Source organism: Perca fluviatilis, chromosome 11 (assembly GCF_010015445.1).
Source record: "Perca fluviatilis chromosome 11, GENO_Pfluv_1.0, whole genome shotgun sequence".
NCBI lineage: Eukaryota > Metazoa > Chordata > Actinopteri > Perciformes > Percidae > Perca > Perca fluviatilis.
The window spans coordinates 8,511,089-8,531,551 of record NC_053122.1 but is presented as its reverse complement, the minus strand read 5'-3'; the positions used below and the strand labels follow the sequence as shown (position 1 = coordinate 8,531,551).

Genomic DNA, 20,463 nt, shown 5'->3' with positions numbered 1-20,463 from the left:
TCCCTTTAAGACCCCCAACCGAAAAAGCCAAGTCTGCTCCGATTAGTCAATGTTTGTTAATATGAGACCTTTAACAGTAATAAATTCATGACCCAATTTGATGATCTCAATTTAATTCAAATAACTGAACCTAAACTGCGCAAAACTACACTCAAACTTTGAAATGCTCTGCTAACATGCTTACTTTGGATTTCTATTTTTCATAAACAGCTTTTCTGGCCCAGCTGGAGGTTCATTGCCTTGCTCAAGGACACCTTGACTCTAGCTATTGGAGGAAGGGGGGGGTTATTTTGCCTTCCCTCCCCACCCAGACAGTCCCAGGCAGCCTAGTGATTCAGAGTCACTATTCGGCCTCTTTAACCTCTAAACAAACACCACCATAATGAAGAGAGCAAAACTCCCCTCCCATATCCTTTCCCCTACAAGATGTCAAGCATAAACACCACTGAAGTGTAAGGGGGGTGGGGTGTGTGTGGGGGGTAATTGACTCATCTGCTGCTGGCTCTAATTGATTTGAGCGTTAATCTGGTGTCTCCAGACTCAGAGTCGGGCTAATATGTGAGGAGACTGGAGAGAGTCCAGCTCTGCCCGGGGCTGTTGACGGCTGCAGGGAGGATTGGAGGAGATTAAGAGAGATCTCTGAGCGTCCTGCAGGAACAACTCGGCTGAACTGTTGATCTGCTTGTCTGTCGAAGCAACAAGACAGGGTCAGGGTCTGGGGAAAAGTCCTGCATGCAAATGTGGATGCAATTACATTAAAGAGCGTTGTCGACAGCGTTAACCAGGGCTGTAGTCAAGTCCACCTTCGTCAAGTCCAAGACAAGTCTAAGACCAGGACTAGTCGAGAGACCGAGTTAAGACCTAATGAGAGACAGTCAAGACAGCCAAAGAAAGGATCAAATTAGGCCACATTATTTTCTTTAAGTATAACAATTTCACATATGTCACATAAAGCTGAAGTGCAAGTTTAAATATTAGATGTTGAGTCTTTTTATTCTGGTGTAATAAGAACTGACTGGAGTGCAAATGGAAAATGTAACAAATAACAAGCACTCGTCAAGACGAACTAAAATATTTGGCGAGTCCGATGGCCGAGTCCGAGACAAGTCTGAGTCCAAATACCAACGAGTCCAAGACAAGTCAGAGACAATAGAAAATGTCTTGAGTCCAGACTCGAGTCCAGTGTTAACTGTAGGCTTCCAGGGAGCATCTGGGGCCCTTGAAGGCTCCCAGGTAGTGAGGAGGATCTGCAGGTCCTTCACATGTGTGCTATAGGGCCCTTTACTGAGGTTTCTTTGCAAACATGGGTACTATAGATCTTGGACTGGTTACAAAGGATCTGAAAGTCCTGCCCTGGGGTTTACATCTCAGGTTATAAAAAAGGCTACCTTGCTGGAGCTGTATGCAGCCTGAAAGAAATACCTGCAGTCCAAAGTAATTATAGTATTATTATTTATTATATCATTATACAGAGTGCGTTTGCTAGTTTTAGTTTAGTTCAAATTATAGACATCAGGTTCAGCTATCAGGATATGTGTGCTGCAGTGATGTCACATGAATGTATAAATTGTTACATAACTATACATACAAAAGAAACAACGAAGCGGAAATTGAATCTCACAGAAATGTATTGAAATCACACGGAGGACAATAATGAACAAGACTTTGAAAATTGTTCTCCCAAGTCTTGAAAAGAAACACTGTAACCAACATAAATAAAAAACTTTATTTAGTTTTCCCCCCAGAAAAGTCCAGACACTTATCCAAAAAGTTAGCTGTGCCATCTCCAATGCATTTCCTGTCTTCTATGAGACATCAGGATGCCTAATCCCACTCAGTTACACACCCAGGGCCTGAATGACCTACAGCTCTGCTCTGAGAAGCTATGCATCATTTATTACATTCATGCTGCGAAGTAACACTGTCAGGAAAGTGGCAGCATCTCCAACGTTGTATATGAAAAACACTAAAGAAGAAAAAGATGAATGTTGTCAGGAAGACGCAATCACCTGACAACATTCTGGGAGTCAAGATGCCTGGGGCTAGTAAACAAATGATTGTGTAAAGTTTTCGAAACGTCACTACAGTTCCAGGGTGGATGACTTAAACCTCTTAGCCTGGGAAAACCCTGACGAACTTCCGGCAAATTTAAGCTTTGCTCTGGAAGTCCGTCTGGCCAAGAGCCCATTCAAGCCCATTTCCAGTTTTTCCAAATCGAGGCACCAATCACAACCGTTGAGGCGGGCTTTACACGATGACGATAGCGCAGCGACCAAGCAGCTTTTTGTTTACATTCAACATGACGGCCACCGAAGCGCAGCAACCAGGCAGCAACCCGCTGTAGCTGCTACGTCACCCGGATTGTTGGTCTGATTGGTTGAAGGTCGGACTATCCAATTGCGCCCAGAGGCATTTGAGCGGTGTCCGTTGGTGACGCCCCTTTGGAAATGCGCTGCGAATGAAGCTTTGCCCAGACCCACTCTCAGTTACAACTGAGAAGGGTCTGGTGTCAACCATAAGCTATAAGCCTCTGGAAGGCCCAAGATCACACAGAAGACATCTGGAAAGGCCCAGAGTTTGGCTATCATGCTAAACAATCAGAACTACGCCAGCTTAAAGCGATGTGGAAATATCGAGCATACGTAACTTGATTTATGGATTCATAATTATTTATTAATCTTACAGACACTGTAATTCCAGCACAAAATTAGGTCACACGTCAGTTAATCTGTGTTTTCCTTCTTGGTTAAACAGCATGTGCAAATAACTTTTTGTACAACAGAAAACTTCAGTCTTTATCTCAGACACCTTTACGTTTGACCTTTTTTTTGGTCAAAGTCATTTAAGTCTCAATATCGAGACTCTCTCGCCTTGTTTTATTCTTTGTTTATTATCTGTGTCTGAATGGATCTCCTGTTCGTCTTGGTGCCATCTGTTTAGGCCTTGTCAGGCTCTGGATTTTAAAACCCAAAACCCGCGTAATTTCTTTCTTACGTGTTTCTTCTTTTTAGTTTTTTTGTCTCTCAGGGACTTAACTCTTTTCTTCCAGCCTGGCTTGGCCTCAGATGTCTCTGCCTCAATAAGCATGTCAATGTACTGTGAAGTGGAGAGGGGATCTGGCATCAGCGTTTTCTCTTTAAGTCTGTTTAAACACTCAGCAGAGCTCTCTATCAGTTTCACCACCTCCGCCTCCACACGATTGCATTCAGCCTTCAGTTTTTCAATCAATGCCTGAACAGGTGTGTTAGCCTCTGTGGTTTCTAGGTACTTCTTTTTCAGCTCCTTCACGTTTTTTTTTTCATTAACCTCCTCATACTCCCACCTGTACTTGTGAGATCCAGTACTAGAAATATCTACTTTAAAAGGCTTCATGACAGTGACTTCAAACTCAAAGTTCTCCTTTCTGTTGATCTCTGCCTTGTGTTCTTCAAGCGTTTCATATGTCTCTTTCAACTCCACCAGCTTGGCTAACCCAACTTTAACCTGCTTCTGCAAATTTTCATACGAACTCTCGAGCTGCTTCCTTTCTCTGAGGACCTCTTTGGTCATTGTCAAGCTTTTGGTGTCTACGGCATCCAAACCAACAAATAACCTCTTCATGCTTTTTGCCCACATGTTCCAAAACATCTGATCGAAGCCTCTATCTTCATCTTCTCCACTCATGCCGTTTGCTGTAGATGATTTGTTGTCCCCAAACAACACTGAATTATTGAACTTGAGGTGAACTGGCAGCCCGTCTTTTGTTTTAGGACATTGGATACCTGCAGCATTGATTGCCTCTAGAACTGGCGGTCGCTGTCTGTCTGCGAATGTCACAAGCACCTGGATGTTTTCTGCCACATCTTTGCCAAAGACTGAGAGCACAGAATCAAACACAGACTTCTGTGATGGTGTGAGTCGTGCTATAGCAGCCTGAGCTACAAAACACACAGCGTCAATTTCACTGACCTCACACTCAGCAGAGAAGAGATTACACAGATGCTCTATGATCTCCTCGTTTCTTTCTATGCCTCCTGTATCTTCAAAACCTGGAGTGTCAACAATGGTCAGTGAGTAGTTGATTTTAAAACCCTCCTGGTGGTGGATTTTGTACACATTGACTTTAGAGGTCTGAATTTCAGCTTGTGATCTCGGCTGATCCTCATCAATTAACTTGAATCTGAAATTGTCCTTCCACTCTACGCCAACAATGTAGTTGATCATTGCATTGATCAGAGTGGACTTTCCTGATCCGGTCACGCCGAAAAGCATTATAGTGCGATTTTGCCTCATGCTTTCTTTGCCAAAACTGAATGTTCGGCATCCCTCGATGTCCATATCTTCTTCTTTTGTCAGAGTCAGTTTATAAACTGAAGGTGATTCAGAATGTATCCTTTTGCTTGAACTTTTGAGGAGTTCTGTTAGTGTAAACATTGTTGTGCAGACATTAACAGGGATGCTTTCTTTGCTTCTGCCAGCCTCACCACAATCACATCTGACCCTGATAACATATTCTGTCTCTGACTGAAGCTCTGAAATGATCGTCTTTTCAGCTCCTGCCATTGTTTGGTTCCATTGGAGATCTTCCTTTTTCACCCCGCTGTCTGTTTTGGCGTACTCCACGATGTACCTCAAAATTTGGACATCTTCTCCAAGCTCGGCAGGTTTCTCCCAGCTAACTGATATCTCTCTTGAGTTTGGTTCAACTTGGGGTTTTCCAGGAGGGTAGCAAGGTAAGGTTTTAATGGAAACGCTGACTTCCTTGGCCGGCCCAACACCTGCTGAGGTCACTGCTCTGCATCTGTACATATACTCTGTGTTGGGACTAAGATCGCTCACTGTGACTTCTTTTTGCGCTTTTGATGCTGTCTTCTGTTTCCAGCCATCCTCTCCACTGACACAGTACTCAACAGAGTAGGAAGTGATGTTCTGTGCTCCAAATCTGGGTGGAGAAATGTTCAGTGTCACACTGTTGTGGCTTATATCACTTACTGTCACTGTTTCAGGCTTTGAAGGAGGCTCAAAGTTCTCATTGACAGAAAATCCGTCTTTATAAAGCAAGATGCATGAACCTTTCTGTGTCTCATTTGTTGAACCCACTGCCAGGAACTTAATGTTCCTGTTCTCCTTGTTGGCCTCTGCAAAGTCACTGAAGAGCTTTGCCTCTTGCCTCATTTCTTCTGCTACTTCTTTTGAGGCGTACCATTGTTCCTTCTCTACATCTTGAGTATGTGCATCTTGAGGGTCTTCTGGTGTTTGTTTTAAGTAGTTTGATAAAGTGGTGAGGTACGGTTCAGCCCTTCCTAGTGAGGTGAAAACAAAACAGACAGCATGTTCTGCACTGAGAACTTCTTTGTGCAGATGATTTTGAGATGGAATGATCTTGGCGTTTGTCATCATGTTGGTGAAAGACATCAATGTGTCAACTTCTCTTTCTTTACAGTCCATCCACTCGTTCAGGTTTTTGCTGTTGAAAGGAGAAGAATGCCTCTTCTTCAGTATCTCTGCAAGCACAGACTCCATTTCTCCTCCTCCTCGGATTGACGGAAGTTTCTTTGCCAAGGTTCGTTGGAATTCCAGCTTGAACTCGGAGCACATTCCTTTGAAAGTTTTAAGCTTTTTGCCAATCTGCGGGAACTGCTGTGCAGCGGTGGTTCTCAATGCATCATTGTACTTCATTTCCAGCTCACTGAGATCCTCCAGGACACTCTGTAATTCTTGAACTAATCTTGTACTTATCTGACGGACAAGTTTAGCAGCAGAAGAATCTAAACTTGTCAGTGGCAACAGCCAGACTTTCATTGGTACAGCGTTTTCCCCTTTGGCTCCCAACAATTTCGGCAGGCTTTGGTAGATTTCTACTGCATCCTGAAAGGACACAGGATTCTTTTCAAGAGAAAAGTCTCCAAAGAATCTGCAGGTGAATTTCTCAACATTTTCTTTTTCCTCGTCTTCCATTTTTAGTGACCCTTTCCCTCCTATGTCAACGCTGGGAATCTTTTTGATCATCACCTTTAACTTGCCCTGAATGTCTTGATGACTTTCCTTTTCAGACACCTCACGGTCAAATACAAAGAAGGCTTGTGCCCCATAAAGAATAGCTGTGACTACATGTGTTGCTAATCCTTGATCAAAGACATATGGGTGCTTCACATTGCCTCTTCCAAGATGATCCATCGACAGTTCCTTGACCTTTGTGGTAGCTTTGTACTTCAGTGTTACTCTGGCCTGATTTTTGGAAGTCTTACTGTCATTCAAGTATTTGGCCGATCCTCCAACCTCTACCAGTCCACCTAAAAAACTTGCCTTCAACGATGCTTCAACATTAAGTGCTGAAGATTTGTCCTCAATTGATTCAGATGCAACTATCTCAAAATCATTATAGTTCTGCGGCCTTTCTCCAATATTACTTTTCAGGTCATCATGGTCCCACAGTGTCATTCCTGCAAAAGAAGAAAAAACAAATCAAGTTTGGCTTCCAGAACCAGCCAGACAGGAGAAAGTGTTGAGGCTGTGATGCATTAATTAAGTATCTTTACATCTGAATCCTTACCAGGGACGAGTGAGTCTTTGCGGCAGTCGTACAACATCCCAAGGCCGAAAGGCCGGCCGAGTGCCGCCACCTCCATCGTCCCACTGGCTTCAGAGTCCATCACTCAGTCTGAACTGGACAAAAGAGACAACAGCTTGTTAGTTCACTTCTGACTAAAATATTTGGTAATATGTTTAACCACATCTTCACTTTAATTTGACCTCATTTACGTTTATATTTATGTACAGTTTGACTTTGCATTAAATCTGCTCTATAATGGATATTTCAATAATATTGTATGAAGTGACATGTTTTTATGTCTCTGGTAATGAATGATAAGTTGAATCTGCAGCTCCATTCTTGCTTTACCAGACTACAACTTCTGTCTATATTTTCATCAACAAGTCCACCTGTATAGATACTGTAGGTTCGTTAGTTGGTGTGTAGTTGTTTATTCATACATATATCTATTGATCTATTCATCAAACTTGTCTTCACAAAATAGCTGTATGTTCTTCTGCTTGTCTTTATGTTAATATAGTTTCTTGACAGCTGCAGTGCTGCTGATGCGGCTGCTGCTGCTGTCATAATTAAAACCTGTACACTGCTTCCCTCTGGTGGCTGCTACAAGACACTGCTTCAGACACTTCCTTCTACTTCAACTTTTGCTGCTTCACAGGTCCACAATCCAGAACAAGACTTCTTTAACAAGTCAATAAAAACACCCCAAAACCATTCAGTGTGGAAAATCAGCCACCAACTCGAAAATGCATTTCCTGCAAAAAATGCTTGCGAATGCTGAAAAGCTAAATTGATAAAGCTAAACTTGATTGCTGGCATAATTGCGTAAGAAGAAGGTAAAGTAGTGAGAATAGTTGGAAAAGTGGGAATGGCTTAATTAGTATGAATTTAATTGATGTTAGGTTGGCAGTAGCTCAGTCCATAGGGAGTCATAGTATAGTATGTCAAAAATAATCATAGTATGTCAGAAAAAGTGATAGTATAGTATGTCAAAGAAAGTCTGGAAGAACATACAAACTCCAATTGGAATTGAACCTGGGTCAGAGTCTGCAGTGCCTACTTGCTAGTGGTAGTTGGAGCTGTGCTTATCACTGAGCCACTGTGCTTCCACTTCAAATTTGTTGAAAACAGTTACAGTTACATGTCAAAAAAAGCTATTAGAAAGTCATAGTATGGTATATCGAAAAAAGTATTATAACACAGAGCCAAAAATCCATTTAAAAGTCATGGTATGGTATGTCGAAAAAATGTTGAATTTGGGTCAGAGTGTGCAATGACTACTTGTTGGTTACCTGTTGACGCAGTCTTAACCACTGAGCCACTGTAACACCAAAACATGTTGAAAAAAGTTATAGCATCGTACGTCGAAAAAAGCCATCAAAAAGTCATAGTTTGGTATGTTGAAAAGGTCGAAGTATAGCATGTTGAAAAAAGCCAATGGGAACTGAACTCGGGTCAGAGTCTGCAGTGCTTGGTGGTCTGTTTGCACAATCTTAAACCCTGAGCCACTGTGATACCAAAGATAGCATGTTGAAATAAGCCATTGAAGAGTCATAGTATAGTATGTCGACAAAAAGTGATAGTAATAGTAAAATGTATAGTATGTGATGAAAAAGTATTTAAGGCACTGCAAAAAAGTAGCCAGAGGTATGTATATCTCTTGAGACCAGGTTAAAAACACCAGCGTGGCTTCGTGGCAGCGTTCAACTTCACAGAGTTGCTTCACTTCTGCGAAGCAGGTTTTAGATTATTTCATGGATAGATAAATGCATTCCATGATATTAAAGGGTTTGATAGATGATCACTTATGTCTTGGAAAGTGTTAAGGTTTTTGAAGGATTTAAGAACATTTAACATTTAAGATGTTTAAGAGTTTTTAAGGGGCAACAAAAGGAAAAGACAAGGTTGATGAAGTTGAAGTTTCTTCTCTGTCTTTGGGTCTTCATGTTTAACAGCCCCGGAGATGGTCCAGTGGGGAAGGACGCTGACCGACAACCAGAAGACGAGAGTTCGAACCCTTCCGGAGGTATGCCACACAGGAGTGTTTGTGACGGATGAATGGAGTTTAATTTGTGCAAAATCTACTTCACTTACAAATTTCATCTTACGTATTTCCAATGATGATTTCAACTTGCGAATTTACTAATTTCTAGCAAAGATTTCAACTTGCGAACTTACTAATTTCCAGCAACAATTTCAATTTACGAATTTCCAGCAAGGATTTCAACTTGTTAATCTTAGAATTTCCAGCACATTTTCAACTTGCGAATCTACGAATTTCTATCCTGACAAGCCAGACCCACATCCAGATGTTGGAACTCACCATTGACAGGGCTCAAGCTGAGGGGCGGGATAAACAGTTGTCTTTCAAATTCCCTCTGCACGTAATAGGATAGCGCTACAACCAGGCAGAGCAACGAAGAAGGTAGCGGAGCTAGTTGATAGAGTAAACTTGTGCTGTATCCGGTCGGCAAAACTCCGAACACATTTTCCTTTTTTAAGGACTACAGTTCCGTTCTTTGTTCTTTTCTCAAAGAAAAGCTGAACTCCAAATGTTCCAGAGTCGCAAAGCCGATTCGAAAGGCCGCTGTTCGCCAGCAGCAGCAGCAGCCATAAGCTCGCCCACCGACTCTATACACAATGTGATTGGCCTGGCCAGTTTGTTTTTTTCCAGTTCGCAAGCCAACGGAGAGTTGCTAGACGATCCTGGCTGCAAATTACATTTGCTGCCGCTAGGCTAATGAATTTCCAGCAACCATTTCAACATGTGAATTTTTCAAATTTGTAGTGTAAAACCCCTTAACATATACAAAAGAACATCACAGGTAACTACACTTTGTGACATTCAACAGAGAAAAATATATGATTAATATTAAAGAGAGAGAAGCGCTCCCAGAGGTCGTTTGAACTTATTCAGTTATATTATAACGTTTCTTTTGGAGACAGCTCCATCTTCAAAGTCTCTGCTGAGCTTGATTATACCTTGATAAGAGAACGATAGATCATGCTTTGATCATAACAATAGCAATGCTTTCATTATTTGACCACTTTGACCATGCCAAAAGAGCTCTATGACATCATTTTAAATGTATGCTCACTGCAGTGGGGATTCAGAGTATGAGGAAAGGACACAGACAGAATCAGGAATTGAAAATGAAGACAGTAAATGAATGTAAACGGACGGTTTTTATATAGTGCTTTTCTAGTCTTAATGACTTTTCAAAGCGCTTTAACATAGTACAGGAACCATTCACCAACTCAGGATTCAGTGTCTTGCCCAAGGACACTTCGGCATGGAACTACAGAGCCAGGGATTGATCCACCAACCTTCTAATTAGCAGGCAACCTCTCTACCACTAAGCCACAGCTTAGAAAGAAGGATACCATATCATTTTGATATGGTCCCCAACAGGAGGCTTCTGCTGTGACTCGTTGAGCTGTACCGAGGGTTGCCTTTTTTCCAGATAAGAGCAATAGCCCCTCCAAATGTCAGTGCCAGTGCCAGTCTCTGGTTCTAGTATAGTATGTCAATAAAAGTCAAAGTATATTATGTTGCAAAAAGTCATTAAAAAAAGTCGAAAAAGTGATGAAAAAGTGATGGTATAGTATGTCAAAGAAGTGATGTATAATTTGTAGTATAGTATGTCGACAAAGTGATGAAAAGGTATGTATGTGCGAAAAAAAGTCATAGTATAGTATGTCAAAAAAAGTCATAAGAAACTCAAAGTATACTATGCCAGAGAAAGTCTGGAAGAACATGCAAACTCCACAAAAAAAGGCCAAGCCCAGAGTGGGGATCGAACCAGGTGAGAGTCTGCAGTGCCTACTTTCTGGTGCTAGCCACCATCCCACCAAATAACTCATGTTGAAAAAGTCGTATCATAGTATGTCGAAAAAAGTGATAAAAAAGTCATGGTATAGTAAGTCAAAAAAATATCGAAAAAAGTCATAGTACAGTATGTCGAAAGAAGTGAAAAAAAGCCATAGTATGTTTTCTGAATGAGGACAGTCTGCAAATGAACATGTGCTTATTGGTTTAGGGCACTAATGTGACCGTATCTTTTAAACATTCACATACAAATTAAACCCACCTCAGAAGAGACAGTTGAATAAGAAATCCTCTCCTCTCCGTAGAGTTGAGTTTTTTGCCATCGCAACAAACGGTGTTGGGACCTCACTTTGGTGAACTGAGCAGGACAGACAGGAAAAAAAAAAAAAAAAAAAAAAAAAAAAAAAAAAAAAAAAAAAAAAAAAAAAAAAAAGAGGAGGAAAAAGGGGAAAAAAAAAAAAGAAGAGAGAGGGGTAAAAAAAAAAAAAAGAAAAAAAAAAAAAAAAAAAAAAAAAAAGAGGATTTTTTTTTTTTTTTTTAAAATAAAAAAAATTAAAAAAAAAAAAAAAAAAAAAAAAAAAAAAAAAAAAAAAAAAAAAAAAAAAAAAAAAATTTTATTTTAAAAAAAAAGAAAAAAAAAAAAAAAAAAAAAAAAAAAGGAAAGAGAAGAGGGGGGTTTTTTTTTTTAATTTTATAAACACATTTCTAATGGCATGGTATTTATACATGTACCAAAGTCAGATTCTGGTTTCAACCAAATTTGACCAGATATTTAGTTTGTGTATTTTAGCTTTGTAGGAGTGTACTCACCAGCTGTTGGCAGAGATTCTGCTGTTTTGTTGACAAAAACCTGATGGATTCTGTTATTTTTTTTCTCTTCTTCAGAGAGAAACACGGAGACTTGTCTCGACAGCAGCACTGCTGTCTCTGAGACTGACTTTCACAGTCGTCTGAGGATGTGACGTCGGAGCTTTACTCTCAACAGGACAGTCAACTTTCAGCACAACAGACATGAAAACAGCTGGGTGAACCTGCTCGCTCAAAGAGGGCGTTTCCTCACAGAGAGGAGCTATTTTTTTCATTTATTGTTTTGTGTGCTTCATTGCAAAATCACAACATTACAACAAAATCAGCACAAATACAACATACAATGTTATGGCATTGCCAGGGGAAATACATATAGCTAAGCAATAAAGCCTCACAGAGGGGAGCTGTGCAACCCGTTCTCACTCCAAACTCTTAAAATATGGACGCTTGATCAGTGGCTCTCAGCGTCAGATACGATGCACTAAGCACCCCTGTGTGTATGGAACGCAGAGGGCAGAGCAGCAGCTCCACGGCGCGTGAAGATGACGTAGTATCAAGAGCGACAATGGTACTGACTAGTATGAAAATCCCAAATTCCTCATAGGGTGGTGGTTGGTTCAAACAACACAGAACTTTCACCCCAGAGACCGGGGTCCCTCCTGTCAGGGAAATGTTCATTTTATAACCCCACCCACGATCTTTTCCTAAACACAACTGTCCGTTCTTCTTTTCTTAAACCCAACTGTCCCGTTTTTCTTTTCCTTAACCCAACTTTCGTGTTCTTCTATTCCTAAACCCAACTGTCCGTTTTTCTTTTCCTAGACCCAACTTTCGGGTTCTTCTATTTGTTAACCCAACTGTCCCGTTCTTCCTTTCCTAAACCCAACTGTCCGTTCTTCTTTTCCTAAACCCAACTGTCCCGTTCTTCTTTTCCTAAACCCAACTGTCCCGTTCTTCCTTTCCTAAACCCAACTGTCCGTTCTTCTTTTCCTAAACCCAACTGTCCCGTTCTTCTTTTCCTAAACCCAACTGTCCCGTTCTTCTATTTCTTAACCCAACTGTCCCGTTCTTCTTTACCTAAACCCAACTGTCCATTCTTCTTTTCCTAAACCCAACTGTCCGTTCTTCTTTTCCTAAACCCAACTGTCCGTTCTTCTTTTCTTAAACCCAACTGTCACGTTCTTCTATTCCTAAACCCAACTGTCCGTTCTTCTTTTCCTAAACCCAACTGTCCGTTCTTCTTTTCCTAAACCCAACTGTCCCGTTCTTCTATTTCTTAACCCAACTGTCCCGTTCTTCTTTTCCTAAACCCAACTGTCCGTTCTTCTTTTCCTAAACCCAACTGTCCGTTCTTCTTTTCCTAAACCCAACTGTCCCGTTCTTTTCCTAAACCCAACTGTCCCGTTCTTTTCCTAAACCCAACTGTCCGTTCGTCTTTTCCTAAACCCAATTTTACCAATTAAACTGAGACTAGCTGTGACTGGGATGTACAAAACGGGTCAGTTTCTGGTTTTAACTAAAATTGACCAGTTATTTATTTTTTAGCTCTGTAGGACAGTGTACTCACCAGATTCTATTATTTAGTTGACAACAACCTGAGGGATTCTGTGAAAGAGTGGCTGAAAGGTAAGATTTATCTTAAAGTGCCCATATTATGAAAAAATCACTTTTTCTGGGATTTGGGGTGTTCTTTTGTGTCTCTGGTGCTTCCACACACATACAAACTTTGAAAAAAATCCATCCATGCTGTTTTGAGTGAGATACGGTTTCTGAATGTGTCCTGCCTTCAGTCTCCTAGTGAGCTGTTCAAAATCGGCTTGGACTGTGACGTCACAGTCCGAAATGAGCTGGCTAACCACAACCGTTAGCTCGTTAGCATGCTAACCGTTAGCATTAGCATGCTAACGCTAATGCTAACGCTAGCATGCTACGTCGTTCTCAATAGCAAAGCACTGCTACAACACACACAAGTTCACCATAATCTACAAAAGAACTACTTACATGTGTGCCCTCATTTAGAAGTCTCCCAGCTAATCCTGCCTTGTAACTGACCAAAGTTGGAGAAACAGGCTTTCTTTTACTGTCTCTAGAGTTAGCTAGCTGACATGATCTACATCTGAGCTACTGCGCATGTGCGAGTGCAATCAAAGCTAGTACAGAAGAAGAAGATGAAAAGAGGTCTCACTCTGTAGCTAAAACAGAAACCAGGTGAAAAGAGGATCTGCAGCAGTGAGAGAGAGCTGTGCAGTACAACAACAATATGGTGTTTTTTGAAAATTAAACCATGTAAACCTATTCTGGTACAGCCTTAAAATACAGTTATGAACCTGAAAATGAGCATAATATGGGCGCTTTAATTCTCTCTTAACCCTCCAAAGAACAAAAGACGCACCAGCGAGTCCAAGTGATGTTTAACAACAATCCTACTCAAAAAGCGTTATTACAAAATTTCATTTTAGACATTTATTTACTATTTTATTAATATATTACGCTACTTTTGTGAACCCAAGACTTTTGTACACTCATTTCAAGCACCAGAACTATTGAGTGTAGGTATATTTTCACAAGAGATTTGAGAAATTTTAGAAGCGAACATCAATTTTCCAGCTTTAGGTCCAAATTGTCTCTTTACACATTGCTCTGGAACAAATTTGGGCCTCACTTTACAGAAAGATGAGTTTGTTCTGAACATTTTTGCTATGAAACACACAGGGATCAGTTATATGCAAATACCCTTAAAAGGTGAATTTAAACCTCAGATGGTTAATAAAATAGTTAATAAATGTCTAAAATGAAATTTTGTAATGTCGCTTTTTGAGCAGTTGAGTGTTATCAAACATCGCTTGGACTCGCTGGTGTGTCTTTCGTTCTTTAGAGGGTTAAATATCTGTAATAAAACTAATTGTTATGGCAAGTCATGAACAAAAACACAGTAATGTATCTGTCACCTGTCCTGAAAAAACAAACACACAAATAAAATATTGTAAGATAAATCTCTAACATGGCTGAGAAAGATATGAGACAGACATCACATAAAAAAAACATCATTATGAATACATTTTAGTAATGCATAGGTTTCTAAACTATGGGTTTCACAGCAACAACCATACATTGTGTGGTAAAATATTTTTGTCGGATAGACGGATCAGTCTAGAGGACAATCAGTATAATCCTGAGCAGAAAAAAATTTTTTCTTCTCCGCCCCCCCCCCACGGCCTACAGGGGAAAACACACTCAGGATGCATGTTACAGTGTCTGCACCTCGTTCCACAACTATTAATAATGTCTCATTTCTTTTTTTCTTTTGTGAATGCAATGGGCTTTCATAGTTTTCTGCCCTTTTATTTCTTTTGGCTTATCAATGCACCGTCTTCCGTCTATTATTTGTAATTGTATATTTTATATCATATACAGTATATCTAACCCTTTTGGTCTAATGCATTTCTTTGCCTCATGCTGAATTGCCTCAGAATTTGAAACGTAGTGAATAAAACTGCATTGCCTTGATGGTTTAATTCACTTGATGGCTACAGGATATATATTCCATCATTGAATCAAAACTAGTCCATGCAAACCATAAGATTCTATTAATGTGTTTATATTGACAAATAGTCACAGAGGAAGAGTTGATAGTTAATTTTATTATGGGTTCATCAGTAGTTATGGACATATAATCATCTCTTTACAGTACAACATAAGATCAGAAGAGTTTGACAGACCACTTCAACAGAATCTGAGTTTAAAAAAAAAATCTATAAATAAGAGCATAAATAAACCAAATACATGTTTTCAACTTAGATATAGATTCATAAGTACTAATATTGTGTCTGCATGCGTCATGAAACACCCTCGACCATTTTCTGTACAAACACAAGAGATCTGTCGCAGGTACGAGTGGAGAGTTAATGTACAGAATGAGTCTATGAGGCTACTAGACCGTACTGAGGAAAGGCCCGACATAGAAAACAGGAGACTCAGGAAGCACTTTATAGAGACCTCACACACACACACACACACACACACACACACACACACACACACACACACACACACACACACACACACACACACACACACACACACACACACACACACACACACACACACACACACAGTGCATCTTCCATAATGGTAATATATACATATGAAATGCATACAAACTTACACTTACTTACACTAACACATAGACTCTCGCACACACACACACACAGTTTGAGTAACAGACCACCATGTCTGGGAGACCCTGATTTTATAAACTACATTTCTCATCTTTTCCTGAGGAGCTAGCTCAAGCAAACCATTTGTTGGAGTTACTTGTTTTTTTTAGCAGCATTAGATCCAAGGTTGTTTTCCATGAAAGTCAAAGAGTGCCAAATTGAACTGTATTGAACTGACTGACTGTATGATTTTAGTTTACATCGTTTTTGAGCTCTTGACAAAGGGCAGTGTGAACGCAAACCAAGCCAGATGAAAAATGCAACAATGACTATGTTTACATGCACATACTAATATTCCAGATTTAGCCCTTATTCCGAAAAAGACGATTTTCAGGACGATTTTTTCCATGGCTACTTGTTGGATCGCGCGAACACAGCGTTCCTCTTTCATTCCTTCAACCAGCTTCTTGAAAAGGTCAGCGTAGCGATGTGTGCGCGTATCCAAAAACCTGTTGATATCCAAGTCTTTGATAATGTTTAAAAGTAGCTGTGTTTCTTCTTCCTTGCAAACTGTTGGCTGGTTGGTTTGTGTACGCCAACCATAGCGATGCACAGAGCTGAACATAAACTCTAAACAGGCAAGAGGTCGTAAACTGCGGTAAAAATCCAGATTTATAAGCATATTCCGATTGTGCTGTATAAGTACATGTCCAAACAATGCCTCTAAAACCCGAATAATACCGGAATATCCCACGTCTTAATCGAAAAATGCTATATTCGGAAAAAGGCCTTATTCGGAATATCCAACCGGAATATGCTGTTTTCATAACTTGCATGTAAACATACTCAGAGCTGCAACTTCTAGCAAACTATAGGCGTGAAAGCGCCCTAAAGCTAACTAGTTTCCAATTTAATTTTCAGGTTTTGTGGGCACAGTTTTTTTTTTGCCAATTTAAAATGTAAAGTTAATTTTACATTTTTTTTCATTTTCAGAAAATGTGTGTTACCTTTGGGGTACAATGAGAATTATTTTTTATTTTCAAAGGCGACATTTTAATTCTTTAATTGCAATTTTAATTTAGTCACATATAACATGCAAACAAATTGATCATTTAATTTGATAAAGTTTTAGTTTCAATATTGGCATCCCTGATCTTCCATAGTTTCTACCTTTTTGTTTTCGCGTTTCACATTTGTCATTGTTGACACCACAGCTTCAAAGTGTGGACATTCTCCGGTAGCCGTTTTGCATCTCCAACTAGCTCTTTTCTGTGTGAGTCATCCCAAGTCGATTCCCAATGTGCATATCTTCCTGTTTCCCCCGGTTCCCATTCATGTCATGTTGTTACTGTTCTACTGTTCCTCCCAAACACGCAGACAGTAAGCTTGCTACTAAAGAAATGATTCAGTAAATGGTAAAAGAAAAACAAAAAACTCTTTCAGCATCTGTATGGCCCTTTCCTCTTGATAAGAAGGGTAATTCACATTAATTATGGCTCACTGTCATCATCATTTAAACACAGAGGTAATTAGATCCTGTACAAAATTACATCCCCTCCCCACACACGCACAACTAATCTTTACAAAAGAAGAAAATAAATACTGAATACTTTCATCAAAAACACATCATCATCATCATCATCATCATCATTATTATCATCATAGAATAGTCTGTAGAATCCTGTGAACCGTACTTTAGATTTCCAGTGTTGCTCTGGAGAAATAAATGGCAGTTGTATAAGAGGTTGTCACAATAAATGTTGGCATAAGTAGTAGTAGCAGTATAAATGGCATTATCACAGATAAACAACATGAAGTGGCTCCAAGAAAAATCATCTTGGCCCCAAAGATGTTTCCTTTGTCACTCTTGAAACCAGGTGTGGTTCAGCTGTCGAATATGAAATATGGATTTGGAAAGTCTCCTTATGGCACTTTAGAACTCTGGTCAATAAAGGCGTAGCAGTAACAGACAGCAGCTTCTCATCCGTATAAACTGAGCACTGATTCCTTGATTGATTACATCTGCGACCAAATTCAATCTGCTGTTGGAACTGGTGTGTTCACTAGGAGATGTCTTTGCACAAAACATGTGGAGTCCAAACTTTATAGTAAGTTTGGTATGCTTTTTAAAAGCTTCTTGTTTTGGTTTTGTTGTTTTTTTTTGCATTGAGAGGGTACTCAAGCAATTTAGTAGTGCACTTTCATAAAGTTTGGGGGACTCGCAGGAGACAGATTAATCAAGGGGTGGTCAAAATTGAAGCAGCAGAGGCTGAGATATTCTGACTTTTAGTCATTGCTGTGGGTTAAGCTTCAAAATGCTGGATCCTACATTTTCCATTATGCAACTTGAAAGTATCTCTTTGTTAGACCCTCTCTGCATGATAAACACACATACATCTTTCAAACTCCAGATCTCCAGTTTGTGACATAGGCTTTCTGTTTTAAATTAAAATAAATGTGAAGTCTCCGGGCCAAAGCTGAGATAACCTCAATGACATCACTGTGACATCATCAGGGTTATTTTGTGAGACTTGACAAAGCTAGGGACACAGAAGACATGATACAACTGTTTTCACAGGCTGAGTAGGACTCAAAAAGATGAGTACATTGACTTTCACGTGTAAAGTCGCTTCAACTATCGTTCTTATGTGTCGCCTAATCCGGGAAAATCTGTAGCACTGAAGCAACACTTCTTTGGCCATTTTGTTCAGGGACATTTGAATTAACTCCAAGTCCCTGGAAGCTCTTGTTTGGCAACCACTGGATTACTACTAATGGCTATATTCATAGCCCTTTGTGTCGAAAACTGTCTGATGGATTTCTACACAGCCAAAAGAAGATTATATCTGTGTTAATACCAATTAGATTTTTCCAATTAAACCAACTAAATCTTGACATGGCTTGTCTATACATCTATTTATCTAATGAAGAAAAACAACTCATTTAAACATCTTAAAATTAGAAAGATGAATTCAACGTTTTAATTGCACAACTAGAGTAGCTACTTAAGAGACGCCATGAGATTATTACTACACTGCACATTCGATTCAGCCTCATTCCGTCTTATTAATTATAGGGTCTTGTGATACATAGGAAATCTTTGAGCACTTCCATAAAGCTCACTAACTCCACTAAATATTGCTTAAGTGTAAATGTACCCTGTAAAATACAAATCACCTTGAAATTCAAGAAGGAGAATGGACAAGAGGATTAAACCATAGAGATAGCATCTTTGACAGTATCAGCACTTCATAATCCACTTGATGGCTTTCTATGTTAAAAGAAAATTGTGTTTGTTTACAACTTAGATTTTGTAGTTTTGGTCATCAAAAGCTGAATTGGTAAAATACAGAAGGCGCAGCCACACCAGCCATTGGACTTTTGAAACTAATCTTAAATTAAGAGTTTTAGAAAACTTAATTAAAACCTGCCTGGTGGCTCTTATTTGCAGTGCCCTGTGTAATTTGTGTGACCCAACTGGTGAGTACTATATAATCACATCAATGACAATAGATCTAAGTTTGTAAAAAAGCAGAATTTTCTTTTTAAATACTGTCCCCGTTTCTAACAGGGTTCACCGTAGAGAAAGGAAATACCAGTTGATCATTACATGAAGTTCCTAACTTCAATACAGAACTGATGTAGTGTGGAGACGGAGAGGAAGATGAAAGATCAACAGTGATCATGGCGGGCTCTTCTCCAGAGGGAAGAGAGAGACACTGTTTCTATATTACAACAGCCTGTAGTGTTCACACAGCCACAAGACCTGAAAGTATTACCTGCGAGTGCTGATGTGTTCAGTATGTGTGAGTGGGGAGTCCACATGACAGTCAATGATTGTGTGATTACTATGTGCGTGTGTGTGTGTGTGTGTGTGTGTGTGTGATTGTCCATCACCTCTGTACATATTAATGTTATGAGTAACATTACAAGACCCACAGACAAAACCTTCAACATCAACCAAAAGTCAAACTAAGTCCTGGATGATCTGACCAAACCTGTAAGACTGAAATCACTCTGCCACCACTCTGCTGGTTGTACTAAATATGTGACTTTTGACACTCTTTTCTCCTACCATTAGTCAAAAACTGATTTCTGTCTCGAAGAGATTATTATGCTTCAAATGAACTAGCTTGTAAGTAGGATTGGGCATCGAGAGCCGTTTCCCACTTGGAATCGTTTAAAAAAAAATGTATTCCAATGGAATTTCTTTTTTTTATGGAATTATTTGGAAAATTTGGTTTAGAATCCGATCATCGATTCCAAATTTAACACAAGTAACTAAGTTAACACAAGTTTTGGTTTCCATCGTACTTCCAAGCGCTTGTTGTGTTGCAGCTAGGAGCACAGTAAGCAGCGCTCTAAAGTGTGGCTTTATTTTACGTTGAAAAAGCCTGCAACATTTTTTTTTGATTGATTGAAATTGATTAAAAATGTTCCTCTTATCTTCTTATCTGTGAAATAAGCATGTGACCCGTTTCAACGACCACCCCTTAAGAATTGCACAAGAAACGATAACAACCGGAATCGAAAGGAAGAATTGGAATTGGATTCAGAATTGTTCAAATCAAAACGATGCCCAACCCTACTTGTAAGACATGCCATCCGGTCCTGTCTAAAATGTCCACACTGGAAGGCGAGGTGAAATGCCTGCAGACCGTCCTCACCCAGAAAACGACCATATAGGTTGATTGTGCAAGCTGCTGTATAACGACCCATTTTGACATTTATTGTTTTGCAGTGACCTCTACTGACTAGTAATAATTAGTGAGGTGACAAGGTAAAAGGGACAACCTCCGTTTTAGGAGAAAGGTTGGGGTGGTGGATAGGTCAAACAAAGAAAGGTATTTAACTCAGTAGACTGGGGTTTGTGGCTCATGTGAAACCAACAGTCAGATGTTAACTTTTTTAAGTTAACTGACTTTTACGGACCTAAGACCGTAATGTAGCTACATCCTCATTTTACGTGACTCTTTTTAGGCCAATCCCTGATCTTTTACTAACCTTAACTAAGTATTTTTGTTGCCTAGACTTCAGTGTTCCATTTAAAACCATTAACTACGCGTTTAAAACTGCAATCGTTACATTATATAGAATGGTCACTGTCAGTACCCGATCCGTTCCACCTGCACAATCCG

The 20,463-nt window shown here is 39.7% G+C and overlaps 1 protein-coding gene across 3 annotated transcripts; it reads right to left on the bottom strand.

The window, feature by feature from the left end:
- Positions 1–2,647: 2,647 nt before the first annotated feature.
- LOC120568256 lies at positions 2,648–11,385 on the bottom strand. 3 transcript variants are annotated; one of them, XM_039815642.1, is made up of 4 exons: positions 11,172–11,385; positions 10,624–10,719; positions 6,533–6,645; positions 2,648–6,422 (listed from the first exon to the last, which is right to left on the bottom strand). In XM_039815642.1, the coding sequence occupies exons 3-4, from the start codon at positions 6,630–6,632 to the stop codon at positions 2,947–2,949; spliced, it is 3,576 nt and encodes a 1,191-aa protein (XP_039671576.1). In that variant the 5' UTR covers positions 6,633–6,645; positions 10,624–10,719; positions 11,172–11,385; the 3' UTR covers positions 2,648–2,946. The 3 variants fall into 3 exon arrangements, with proteins under 3 accessions (XP_039671576.1, XP_039671577.1, XP_039671578.1); XM_039815643.1 differs by having other exon boundaries at positions 6,533–6,640; XM_039815644.1 differs by lacking the exons at positions 10,624–10,719; positions 11,172–11,385 and having other exon boundaries at positions 6,519–6,598.
- Positions 11,386–20,463: the final 9,078 nt, after the last annotated feature.

Bases quoted from the DNA above. Each gene is read 5' to 3' on its own strand.
- LOC120568256 (XM_039815642.1), bottom strand. From the start codon at position 6,632: ATGGACTCTGAAGCCAGTGGGACGATGGAGGTGGCGGCACTCGGCCGG. The intron at 6,423-6,532 runs GTAAGGATTCAG...CTTCTTTTGCAG, and splicing joins CAAAGACTCACTCGTCCCTG to GAATGACACTGTGGGACCAT.